This window comes from Ostrea edulis, chromosome 10, assembly GCF_947568905.1.
Source record: "Ostrea edulis chromosome 10, xbOstEdul1.1, whole genome shotgun sequence".
In the NCBI taxonomy this organism is placed as follows: domain Eukaryota; kingdom Metazoa; phylum Mollusca; class Bivalvia; order Ostreida; family Ostreidae; genus Ostrea; species Ostrea edulis.
Window position 1 is genome coordinate 43,766,119 of NC_079173.1, and position 13,703 is coordinate 43,779,821.

Sequence of the window (13,703 nt, forward strand, 5' to 3'; positions counted from 1 at the left end):
AAAGCAAAATAAGGAAAGAAATTCATTTTATTAAAAACAAAAATAAAACAGATCTTTTGTCATCAACTGAAAGCACAATACGCACGTGCAGAGTAACGATGACCCTTAAAAGAGGTTTTATAATTCACGCATGGCTTTGTTAGTATCAAGATTCTCTTTGGTCAATGGTCCTTCGTTAATATGCCTGAATCAAAGTACATTTATCTCATTATCTGACCAAGCGAACATGTTTTATTCCCCGTGTATGGATATTTTCGCTTTCGTGTTCGCCGCCATTACGCTAGGTCAAGGCAAGAATATTCTTTAAAATCTACAGTCGCTGAGAAAACAAAATCTAAAAACCGTTTAATTGGAATAAAATTTTCATAATCGAGCGCTTAGAATTTGTCAACAATCGACTGATTTTCGATTATAATCGATGATTGGAACACCACTATCTATTACATGTAAATTTTCATTTGTAACTGACAAAAATAGGAGCTTTCGCCACAGAAGTGAATAGTTATATTCATTCTAAAAATATTTGTTGTAGATTAAAGGGGAGGGAGATATGTGATCATGTTGACATACTGTTCAAGCACCTGTGTTTACATTTTACATCTAAACTACGATTTTTCAACCATGTGAAAAGCCACACAATCGGAAGTAGAATGGCATGCATGATAATGAAAGTATACGCGCATGTACGAAGTGGGCCATTTTCTACCCAAAGTTCCGTGCACTCCTCGCACTACACCTCTGTCAATGGCTTTTTACAGAAATCTTGTAAAAGTTTCTAATATCCAACATTTATGTTTTCGACTAAATATTTAGTCATACTATGAAATGTTTTTGGTGCAATTATATTGATGCTTACTGTAAATTGTTTAAAATCGCCGTTTTCTGATCCGACTTCTTGCGATTTCCGTAATTTTTCACTTGCTTGTTTTTTTCATTGTAGATATCTGAATTGAGGTGAATACTATAACTTACTTGTACTTTTCATCTCGGCTAAAGTCCTGTTTGTTGTGCGTTGGAGTCAAAAAGAACACCTCTACTACACCTACTATTCCAACACCCAGCTCATTGGCCTGCATAAAATCAAATATTTACATTTGAATTGTCATTTGCCTTCGATAATCATTAACAGACGAGTGTGCAAGGAACAAAATCATGTAAAACTTGGCATAACAATTGACTTAATTGTCAAAACATTAAAATTTTATTGAATGTATTTGGATTTCTTTCACATGCAAGGTGAAGATAACGAACAGTGATCAATCTCATAACTCCTACAAGCAATACAAAATAGATAGTTGGGCAAACACGGACCCCTGGACACATCAGAGGTGGGATCAGGTGCCTAGGAGGAGTAAGCATCCCCTGTTGATATTGATATGGTATGAATTGCTTCAAAATTTTAGGTCATACAAAGAAATGCCCATAACTAAAGGAGTATCAAATCATTTCCACAGCCTTCTTTCATTATACTCATTTATTTATCTTTTATAGATTAATGCGCAATTTGGCTCTTATGAAAATGACCTTTGCATATCCATTGGGAAGTGAACTCCTTAAAACACTGCAGCTTACATCGTTACTCCTATGGAATAAATGGTATCTTTAACTGTACAGACCCAATTTGGTTCTAATTGAAATGATTTTCTGTGTGCAACTGAACTTATTGAAACACCATAGCTTAGATCATTATTCCCATGAGACAACCTCTATCTGCTGTGTGATGGGCTTAGGCCACCTTTAAAACAAAAGGCCCATGGGCCACATCGCTCACCTGAGTCACCTTGCCCCATATCTAAAGACTTTCAATATATATTTGCATGTAAAACCTTAGTCCCTATTGTGGACCCAGCCTACCCCTGGAGGCCATGCTTTTTACAAACTTGAATATGCACTATGTAAGAAAGCTTTCATGTAAATGTCAACTTGTTTGGTCCAATGGTTCTTGAGAAGATTTTTCAAGATTTCCCCTATATATTTATATGTAAAACTTTCATCCCTTATTTTGACCCAAACCCACCCTCGGGGCCATACTTTGAATAAACTTGAATCTGCACTATGTCAGGAAGCTTTCATGTAAATTTCAGCTTTTCTGGCCCAGTGGTTCTTGAGAAGAAGATTTTCAAATGACCCCACTCTATTTTTGCATTTTTGTGATTATCTCCCCTTTGAAAGGGGCATATCCCTTCATTTGACCAAACTTGAAAGACATTCACCCAAGGATGCTTTTGGCCAAGTTTGGTTGAAATTGGCACAGTGGTTCTGGAGAAGAAGTCGAAAATGTAAAAAGTTTACAGACGGACAGACAGACAGACGACAGGTAACAGGTGGTCAGAAAAGCTCGCTTGAGCTTTCAGCTCAGGTGAGCTAAAAACTCTGGAAAACATGACCCATGACAGACGGACGGACAGCCAGCTGGACAGACAGCGCCATAGCATAATACGTTTCGTCTAATGACGGGCGTATAAAAATAGGCTACCCACCACTAATCAAGTACATGATATGACTTCATTATCCCCAAACCTAGAGGCACTTAGTTTAAGCATAAAAACACAACATTACTTGATCATACTAGACTTTGAATTGCTCTTGCATTGTCATATCATTTATATACCTTGCATAAAAGTAAAACTGATGGATGCTCCCCAAACTGCATCTAACCAATAAACTACTTCATATGATGAATGACTTACACCATGACCAATAACTGTTGAAATATTGATGAAATGAAATTAAGTTATATTTTCTGAGTGACCTTACCCTTTACAAAATGACCTTGTGAGACTTTGGTCCAAAAGATCAACAACTGTTGTTGATTGTTTTGCTGTTTTCCGCCACACTCAACAAATTTTCAGCTATCGGGTAGCGCCCAGGTTTTTTTTGGTTGGAAGAGAGAACCCAGTTACAATGTACCTGGGAATTTAAGAGACCACCAACCTTCCGAAAGTAAACTGGTAAACTTTCACGCGCCGGCCAGAGGTGAGAGGCCGTATGATATTCAGCGCTATGCTCTAACCACTTGGCCAAGGAGGCGCCAATAACTGTTGAAATATTTTTGAAACGAAGTCATTATTCCATATATATTTTCTGAGTGACCTTTACAAAATGACCTTGTTTGACTTTTGTCTGAAAGCCATGTTCCTGTAACATATTTGTTTGATATATGATCAATACCTATTCATAAGGAACTTTTTTCCTCATATAATGTTCTGAGTGATCTTTACAAACGTCCCTATCCAAAGGAATATTTATGATCAATTTCTGATGAAAGGTTTAGGAATTATGAGCTCGGACGGACAGCAACTATATCTTCCCCTCCCACCAACACTTTTGGGGAGCATGAAAATCATATTACCATCAAAATCACTTAATTAATCAGCATTATTGTATGTAAACAATAGCACAGAGGCTTTAAGCAGTTATAAATAGGATGAACGTTACCTGTTTTTGATAACCCACTTTCTCGTACGCTCGGATCAGCCGATTATTGTGGTACAACATTAGTCCGTAATCCTCAGGGTTCTTACTGGAGATGAATCCAAACTTGATATTCACAGGTTTTTTCTGACAACTGTTAGGGATTGTACTTAATCACTTTTAATTGCTATTGGTAACAACTGGTAAAGAAGTGTTTCATTGTTACAAGAGGATACGGTTTCTTAACACGGGACCATGCAAATAACAATCAGATATCTTTCACAAAGTGTTTTGTTTGAGTATGCACTGTCTGAAACTTTCTGTTAGAGTTTCGCTTTAATGTTACAGATTTATCTCCCCTTTGAAATATTCATTTCAAAATCTGCATTCACATTCCTTCAGTCACCTGCATGAAATCTTCTGGAGGATGTTCAACATTTTTATAAATAGTATTGAGCAACAACAAAACAACAAACAAAAAACAAAATAAAAGACATACATTATTTCATTGTACAAAATACTTAAAAACTTGAAGTCCACCTAATTGCCATCTCATTTTTAAAAGAATGCTTTTCAATTGCTAAGCGCGCATGGTACTTAGGAGGGTACTCAGTATTCCAATTAACGGCACCTATCGGCAAATTACAAAGTATTCAGAACAAATAGTGTAAGGAACAATAACTCTGGGTAGACATTAAAAAATGTCCTTCTCATACAATTGCGTTTCTGTCAAAATGCCGAGGTAGTATCATATATTTCTTTAAAGTACTTAGAATAACTTTGTGCTGCAATAGCAAGCAAATGTTTTGTGACACTTTTAGAAACGCGTAGCGCAAGATATGAAACCCGCGTAGGTTGGAAGAGATCTCGTGGTTTGGCTGTTTGTAAACAATCATCGGGTGTTACTAAAACGTGGAATGGGAAATGGAACGGAACGTTTAATGCTTAGTTGATATTTTGGGGGTTATCAGCATTTTGTAAAATCAAAAGGCTTATTATTGTGTTATTCTCTCACAGAATTATCAGATATCTTTGATGTTAGCTATGGCACCGTCTTCACTATTCTTACTGAACATTTGGAAATGAGAAGATTTACAACCCACTAGATATCTAGACGCTAGAAGACACCACAAACTGTGTGTGGAATATAGAGGAGATCAAATTATATTTTGAGAAACTGTGAAACGCGACGCTGTGACATGGTTTTTTTTTTTAAGCAATGATGCCCTGTGGCAAAAAAAAACCATACTGTTTTTAAAATTAAGTATCACAAATACTATAATTATGATCAAATAGAATGAAACATCCCAGGTCAATAAAATAAATGATTTCAAATCCAATAATGTGTTGAATTTTATTTTTAAAATATATATATATACACGAAAGAGACATCATATACATATTTTTTGAATGACCCTCGTAACTGTTGTTTGATTATGCATCTGTGATGTATTTCCTTCTGGAAAAAAATAGTCCAAACGAAATGCAGGGATGTGTTACTCCTCTTTTAAAAAAAACATACATTGCAACAGAGCTATTTATAGAAGGATACAAGCCAAGTTGGTTTGTAGGTATCCCTCTCTGTCTCTGACAAACTTCTAGAGATGAATTTCGTATTCACCTTCTTCCCCCTCAGAAAAATCTTCATACTTGGCTTTAAGTACAAAATACTGCAATATTCCTATAAAATCAAGGTTACGATAAAATATACTTCAATAGTCCAAGATAAAGTAACAAGAGGCCCATGGGCCACATCGCTCACCTGAGTCACCTTGGTCCATATCAGAAGATTTTCCATATCTATTTGCATGTAAAACCGAAGTCCCTATTATGGCCCCAAATCTACCCCTGGAGGCCATGGTTTTTGCAAACTTGAATCTACACTATGTCAGAAAGCTTTCAGGCCAAAAAAAATAATATGTTTGTTTCAGGTCGCCTCCGATTTCAAAAAAGGGTCGGTAGGTAGGCTTTTTATTTTTTTTCAATATTTTTTTTTTTTCAAATAAATATGTGCCTTCAATGAAAATTTGATAGTTAAAGTTGTTTAAAGGATAAAAAATTGGTTCAGAGCACAATGTTTAATTGACAATATGCACAGTATGTGATTGAGTTTTGATATACATTTACAATAAATGTCTTAGCAGCGATTTTTTTCTACCCATTGGTACTGGTACCAGTACCCATTCAATTGGGAAAAATAGCGTCAAAATTGAACAAATTGGGAATTTTCTACCAATGTATCGGCAAATGATTTCAACCAAAACAGAAGAAAAGAAAGAACAAAACAAGAAGTATTCATCACTTTACAAACTTTTTATACAGTAATATTTGCTGTTGTGAGACATAAGGAATCATCATAGGCTCGTTTTAGAATTGTCATAGCTCTACAATACTTGATCTGTACTTTCGATTTAATAACGGAAGTGAACATTTTAGTTAACTCGAACAACGTTTCAGACTAAGTAAATTACGACGTCAGTGGTTTATTTTCAGCAAGTGAATTGGGAATTTTTAGTCTCAAAATTGGGAAAATCAACGGTTTTTGGCATTGGGAATGGTACCGTTTATCGGTACCAGTTATATAAGGGAAAAAATCGCTGCTTAGCATATTAAAATTGTCAGACATCATATATGAAGCAGAAACCGTACGCATTTTTAAAGGTGGTACAGATTATGATAAATAGTTTATTATTCATAAACATTGTTATTTGTTTGTAATCAATGTGTCAGTTACTTCTACCCAAAACACAATATTCAACCATATACACAATACATTTGACAAAAAGCATTGTATAGTATATAGTTCATACAATGTTTATTAGGCTAAAGACTACCCTTGCACTTGGTTTGAGTGACTTTGTACATGTACATATTCTCGTGGAAGTCCTATTCTTCCGTCGAATAGTTCTTTATAATTACTTACATGCTTTGACATACTACAAGTAATATATAAACATAGTTTAGGTGTTCAGTTAATTTCGTTTTTGAATAAATGATTCGTGGCTTTGAACACTCTGTACAAGTTACCAGTGAAGGGATTTTTTACCCCTTCAATCCAGGGGCCAGGGCCTTCAAGTTTGGGAAAAATTGCGATATTTGATTGAAATTGGGAAATTTGTTTTATACAAATGAATAAGAAAAACAAGCAAAAAGTTAACCATTTGATATTTTATTATCAATGTGCCTCGCTTAAACAAGCTTTCATTTCCGGTCTTTAGCAAAGAAAAAACTGTCACAAATGTTTTGCAACAGAATGACACTGAGGTTGGATGGCCCCTCATGGTATATTCTCATCAAACCATCCAATTTGGGAATTTTTTGGCATCATTTTGGGAAAAACATCTACTTTTCAGCATTGCCCATGATTAGGAATGGGGCCGAATTTCGGCACTCTACCAGGGATTTACCAGCCTATTTTGGGAAACGCCATTTTTTCATTATTGGGAAAATTTAATCGACAATTTGCTGAAATTGGGAAAATATATTAAATTCCAACATAACCTTTAATTTTCACAGAAACACAACACAGTGTTAACATGGTCAGACCGCATCAGCAAATTCTAATAATACTGTCCAAAGATGTGTTTACAAGTGCAAATAATATTCATTGAGGAAAAGCCTCTCTCTACAGAGGCAGTAGAGACATGAACAATGCAAAGAAGTTCCAGGAACCAGAATGCACGATTTGCGATTAAAAAACAACACAATTTTTTTCAAAATTTTATTTTTGGGAAGTTTTACCCGCAAATTGGAAAATTTGAGCCTACTTTCGATTGGGAATGGGGCCGAATATCGGCCCCTGAGAAGGTACTGATAAATCCCTGTCTACAGACCCTAAATCAAAGGCCTGAAGGGCCACAAGGGCGTCGTGCTAAGAAAGCAAAGATTATAATGAAACTATGTACTGTCCAGTTTATCAATGCTTCATCCCTTATTGTATGTACACAGAGTAGATATAGCTTTATATAAATCGCAATGGAGAGTCTTCTACCTGTGAATATTTTGATGCCATTGACTACAGTCACACTTGTTATTGCAAATTCAACAGGACTGAAATTAAATTTGAGATATCCAAAGATTTGCGATAACAAGGATAACACACACACAAAAAAGAAGTGGTTTGGATTGGCAACTCTATTTACATATTCCCGATAACGAAGATTAGCTGTACATGTATTAAAAACACACATACAGCTTTGAATTCAAGCAATACCAAGAATATGTAACGACATCAGCCGGGTGACACGTTGACAGGTCCTAGAAGTTCGGGGGATGGCTTTTTTCCTGTCAGATTCTATGTAGGACATTTGGAGAAATATAACTACTGAAATAGGAGTTTGTTCGGAGGGCACATCTTTTTTCCTAGCCAGTAAGCGTGTTTTGTTTGTATTCTGATAGTTCGTGAGTATTAGTAATTAGTCTAGCACCGTTTTGTTATTTGTAAGTTATCGGTTTCCTGTTTAGTTGCAAGTTGGTAGTTTTTGTTGTGTTTTCCGTGGCGGGGGGATGCTGTACCCCTGCGCAATTGTGGGTTTCCCAAGTCTGTACATTGGACAAAAGGATAAGTCAGGAATGATTATAAAAAGTTTATTACTAAATGTTGAATTTGATGGCTCATCAGAACTTTTCCCAATAACTATGGGAGAAACTACTAATCTAATAAATATATAGTTCGTGCAAGGCTTGCATGGTGGTGGAGTGTTTTTCGTTCTGGATGTGCTTATCGTATTTTGGTGGGAAACTGGAACAATGTCTTTAGAGTGCAGATTATAGTTACATTAAAAAAAAATTAAAGTGACTCAAAATTTAGAAGAAAAAAAAACAAAGAATATTATATCACAGAAAAGGAGAATTGAATATTTGGAACTTTTTCTAAATTATACTACTTTAGTATTGTTTAACTTGAAAAGTTAAAACCTGTACATTAATTTGCTTTACATCTGATACGTACTATCGGACTTTTCAACAGAGAACTGTGTTTATAACGTATCAGATATCTAATATATTGTCATTTGTTTGTTCATGTAAATTTGTGTTGAAAGTGAAAGGAGTGAGTGTGCATATGATTTTTTATATCATTTATTTATTTAATTAATAAGTATGTTATTGTTTATTCTACAACTTATCGTTAGTCTTTGCTCAAACTGACAAAATCCAAAAAGAACTCACTACACTCAGGTGACCTAAAAACTGCAGTGCCCATGTAGGAATAAAAAGAATGGTGTATTTACTCTGAGGGAGACTTTGTACTCGGGGCTCTTGTCGTTAATGATGCGGTCGATGGTGGTGTAGTCGATGAGGTGAGATTCCGGGTTTCTGATGTCTAATGGGGCACTATCAAAGTCCAGCTCCAAGTTTTCAGAGTTGTTGTTCCTTCAGAGAGAGTGAGCCCATTTCATTTATTTGATAAAAATAAAACACTTCTGTATATACAGTCAAACCTCGTTATCTCAAATACAATGGTGCTGAGAAAAAAACTTCGCAATATCCAAGAATGAGATACTGAGGTTGAAATACATGTATAGGACTTCTAATTCACTTTGACATTATCATGGTATTCAAGATACCAAAGTTCAAATGCATGCACACACACAAACACATATACAGTATTTAAATTTTTACATGAAAATCTACTTTGCTCTGGGTTACTATAAATAAATAAGGTGGCTTACTACACCCTAAAATAGTTTCTCAAATCCGTACGAATTCATTTCATAATAAAAGATATAATGATAAATAATAAGTATATAGGCCAACAAGATGTGTTTGTGCCCCCAATAAAGGCCAATTCCAAAGATGGCCAAGGTCACAAGGACAAATATTTAGGTACCAGTAGAAAGATCTTGTCACAAGAAATGCTAATATACAATATGAATGCTGTAATATTTATCATTTAGAAGTTATGACCAATATCATTTTTTTTAAAAGTAGGTTAAATCCCAACATTAAGGGTCAAAAATGTTGGTACCCATGGAAAGGTCTTGTCACAAGGAATACTCTTGTCAAATATCAAAGCTTTAGCACCTACTGTTCAAAAGTTATTAACAAGGTTAAAGTTTCTGACAGAATGACAGACAGGACAAAAACAATATTCCCCCTCCCCAAAAGAAAGAAATAAAGAGGCCCAAGGGCCACATTGCTCACCCGAGTCACTTGGCGCACATTTAAAGATTTTCCCTATATATTTGTATGCAAAACTTTGATCCACCCCCCTTTGTGACCCCATCCTCCCCTGGGGGCCATTTCAACAAACTGAAATCCGAAATATCCCTTACAGAATTGCAGCGCATACTGCATTGCAGCATATCTGCTTTAGTGCTGCAAGCACATACAGTATTGCAGCATATGCTGCTCTGGTGCTGAAAGTACACTTTATTTGCACTGCAGATATGAAGTACAAATACAGCACAGTATGGGATAGTGTACTGCCAGGCAGCATATCCTGATTTTGTACTGCATCTGTACAGAAAGTGCACTGCAAAATGTTTACTTTGTTTTGCCAGGAAACTGTTTGTGCTGATTATGTGCTGCAATACGACTAACCTTGTGCTGCAAAATCTTAAACAGATTCTTAGAGGGCTGCATTTGTGTTGCATTTTCTTACTCATTGTGATATTGGCACTAAAAGCTGACCAATGTGTGCTGCTTTTGTGCTGGTTTATCTTTTTCAAAATCATGCACCAATATATATATAAGAAAGGTATCATGTTTTGAGCTTAGTATTATTCAATGTCCAGCACATCAATTTAAAACCACTTCATCATTGTCATTCTTTTTAAAAAAACAACAAAAAACAATATTCTTTCCTAGTATATTGTGATTTATTGTCTATATTGTTTTATCATGTAGAAAATTTTGTGGCCACAAAAATGAGTATCCAAAATTGCCTGAGTGAACAAAGTTGATTGTTGCATCCTTGCAATAAAAATTGTCGATCACCTCTTCCATTTTTACAGACTGCATGATAATTATATAGCGTACTATGTACAAGTGAATATTGAGAAAATTGAGGTTTCATTAAACATCACTGTTTCACTTTCAGTCTGTTTTGAAAACGCAAAACTTCATAGCAGTCAGTATGTATTTGAGTAATCCCTTCCTATAAGAACCGATACGTCTGTGTCACATAGTCATTGAAGGTAGGCCCGATGGGAACAGGGGGACTCTTAAGCTCTTTCAAAGACATTGCAGTTCTTGGTAGGTTTATTTCCTGAAAAATAAAATATTATAACATGAAATGACAGGCCAGAGTTTTACTGTTCAACACAAGGTGGTTGAATACATATAAACCTATTTAATTAATACTTACAGCAGTAGCTAACCATATTTTGTATCATGATAATATAAAACATTGTATAACCATCTTTCAAAAAAAAGAAAGAAATGTAATCAACCTAGACCTACTTTCATGACTAGGTATATATTCACGACGAGATTTTGTCCATATTTTGTTAGGCTCAGCTCAGGGTCAAATCAAAACATCTTTATTTTAAGTAAGACATGGTTACAAGACACAACATAAGGCATAACTCTTGAGTGGTGAGGGCAGCTGGATTCATTCGACCCCAATTCAACGTTTTAATGTATGTATTGTGTGCTCTTACTTTATCTATAAATTCATACTTACATTCCTGACTACTGACTGTAGACGGCTCATCAACTGGTTTTCTAGTGACACCTAAATCTTGTTTACGTCGTCCGCCATTGTTATTCACGGTTGTCAGTCGTTTCGTGTTATATCCTCGTCTCCACAATAAAGCATATATTGCTCAATCGCTCAAAGTTTGAAAAAAAAACCTTCAGAACACATTGATATTTGCATTAACAATTCTTGAGCTTCAAACTAGCGAAAAGATTTTTCATAAGTATCCTAAACAAGAGGCCCATGGGCAACATCGCTCACCTGAGTCACCTTGGTCCATATCAGAAGATTTTCCATATCTATTTGCATGTAAAACCGTAGTCCCTATTATGGCCCCAAACCTACCCCTGGAGGCCATGGTTTTTGCAAACTTGAATCTACACTATGTCAGAAAGCTTTCATGTAAATATGAACTTCTTTGGCCCAATGGTTCTTGAGAAGAAGATTTTTAAAGATTTTCCCTATATATTTGTATGTAAAACTTTGATCCCCTATTGTGGCCCCATCCTACCCCAGGGGGCCATGATTTTAACAAACCTGAATCTGCACTATATCAGAAAGCTTTCATATAAATCTCAGCTTTTCTGGCTCAGTGGTTCTTGAGAAGAAGATTTTTAAAGATTTTTCCTATGTATTTGTATGTAAAACTTTGATCCCCTATTGTGGCCCCATCCGACCCCCGGGGGCCATGATTTTAACAATTTAGAATTTGCATTATATAAGGAAGCTTTCATATAAATCTCAGCTTTTCTGGCTCAGTGGTTCTTGAGAAGAAGATTTTTAAAGATTTTCCCTATATATTTGTATGTAAAATTTTGATCCCCTATTGTGGCCCCATCCAACCCCCGGGGGCCATGATTTTAACAATTTAGAATTTGCATTATATAAGGAAGCTTTCATATAAATCTCAGCTTTTCTGGCTCAGTGGTTCTTGAGAAGAAGATTTTTAAAGATTTTTCCTATGTATTTGTATGTAAAACTTTGATCCCCTATTGTGGCCCCATCCGACCCCCGGGGGCCATGATTTTAACAATTTAGAATTTGATTAATATAAGGAAGCTTTCATATAAATCTCAGCTTTTCTGGCTCAGTGGTTCTTTAGAAGAAGATTTTCCCTATATATTTGTATGTAAAACTTTGATCCCCTATTGTGGCCCCATCCGACCCCCGGGGGCCATGATTTTAACAATTTAGAATCTGTACTACCTAATAAAGCTTATCTATAAATTTCATCTTTTCTGGCCCAGTGGTTCTTGAGAAGATTTTTTAATGACCCTACCCTATTTTTACCTTTTCTTGATTATCTCCCCTTGGAAGATGGCCTGGCCCTTTATTTTAACAATTTAGAATTCCCTTTACCTAAGGATGTTTTGTGCCAACTTTGGTTGAAATTGGCTTAGTGGTTGTTGAGAAGAAGTTGAAAATGTGAAAAGTTTACAGACGGACGGACAGACGGACGGACGAACGCCGGAATAAGGGTGATCAGATAAGCTCACTTGAGCTTTCAGCTCAGGTGAGCTAAAAACAATACGAAGCGTGAAGGAAAGGGGGTGAAATGACTGCCCAATGAAATTACTTGCAACCGTTTGTTACACGTGGTTTTTTTTTAAACCATCAACTTTTTGTGCAGCTTGCACTGGTTTCTTATATTCAAACTAAAATTAATGCTTAATAATATTTTTTCTATTAAAATAAAAAGAACATTAAGGCATTCAACTCATCGGCAAAACTCGACAGATCGTACTTGCAGTAAAACATAGGAAATACGGAATTGCCAATCGAGGTACCCTTTGATTGCCCCAGGGGCCATGATTTTAAAACTTGAATCTGCAATATGTCAGAAAGCTTTCATGTAAATTTCAGCTTTTCCCTTTTCCTTGTTCACTAGTTCTTGTAAGGAAGATCTTTAAAAGATTTTCCCGATATATTTGTATATAAAACTCTGATCCCCTATTGTGGCCCAATCCTAACCCCGGGGGGCAATAATTTTAAAAAAAACTTAAATCTGCATTATGTTAGAAAGCTTTCCTGTAAATCTCAGCTTTTCTGGCTCAGTGGTTCTTGAGAAGATTTTCAAATATTCTCCCCATATCTTTTGTGTGTAAAACTTTGATCCCCTATTGTGGCCCCAACCTACCCCCAGGGGCCATGATTTTAACAAACTTGAATCTGCACTATGCTAGGAAGGTTTCATGTAAATATCAGCATTTCTGGCTCAGTGATTTTTGAGAAGATTTTTATTGATATTTCCTATATATTTGCATGTAAAACTTTGATCCCATTTGTGACTCCATCCTACCCCTAGGGGTTATGATTTTAACAAACTTAACAAAACTCTATTATCAGAAATGTGAGTAGTTACGTACGTACTGTATTTCAAAGGAGGGCCCTGAATTTTTGAGAGTTGAAAATAGTTCCAGGGGGTAGAGGTAGGGGCGCTTAATAGGACAAATACAGTAGTCGTGTGATATACTGTTCAGAAATGCCTGTTCAAATAAAAAACTTTTTACTTATATGCGGTACATTTTATACATGTGTCGATTGGCCTTGACCTTTCCAAAATGACTTTGGTCAAAAATTCCCTCTCTATAGGAATATTTGTTATCAATTATGATCAATTGTTTAGGAGATCAGAGTTCCCGAAACT

At 35.8% G+C, this 13,703-nt stretch overlaps 1 protein-coding gene across 5 annotated transcripts in view; it reads right to left on the reverse strand.

Moving 5' to 3' along the window:
- Positions 1–13,703, reverse strand: part of LOC125665437 (uncharacterized) — a 79,539-nt gene that overhangs the window by 32,050 nt on the left and 33,786 nt on the right. For 4 of the 5 annotated variants that reach the window (XM_056151420.1, XM_056151421.1, XM_056151422.1 and 1 more), the window contains 4 exons: positions 8,646–8,787; positions 4,967–5,095; positions 3,439–3,561; positions 973–1,070 (listed from right to left, as the gene is read on the reverse strand). In XM_056151420.1, the coding sequence (XP_056007395.1) occupies positions 973–1,070; positions 3,439–3,561; positions 4,967–5,095; positions 8,646–8,787 (492 nt within the window). The remainder of the gene's footprint in view (positions 1–972; positions 1,071–3,438; positions 3,562–4,966; positions 5,096–8,645; positions 8,788–13,703) is intronic. The other variant, XM_056151424.1, reaches the window with a different exon arrangement.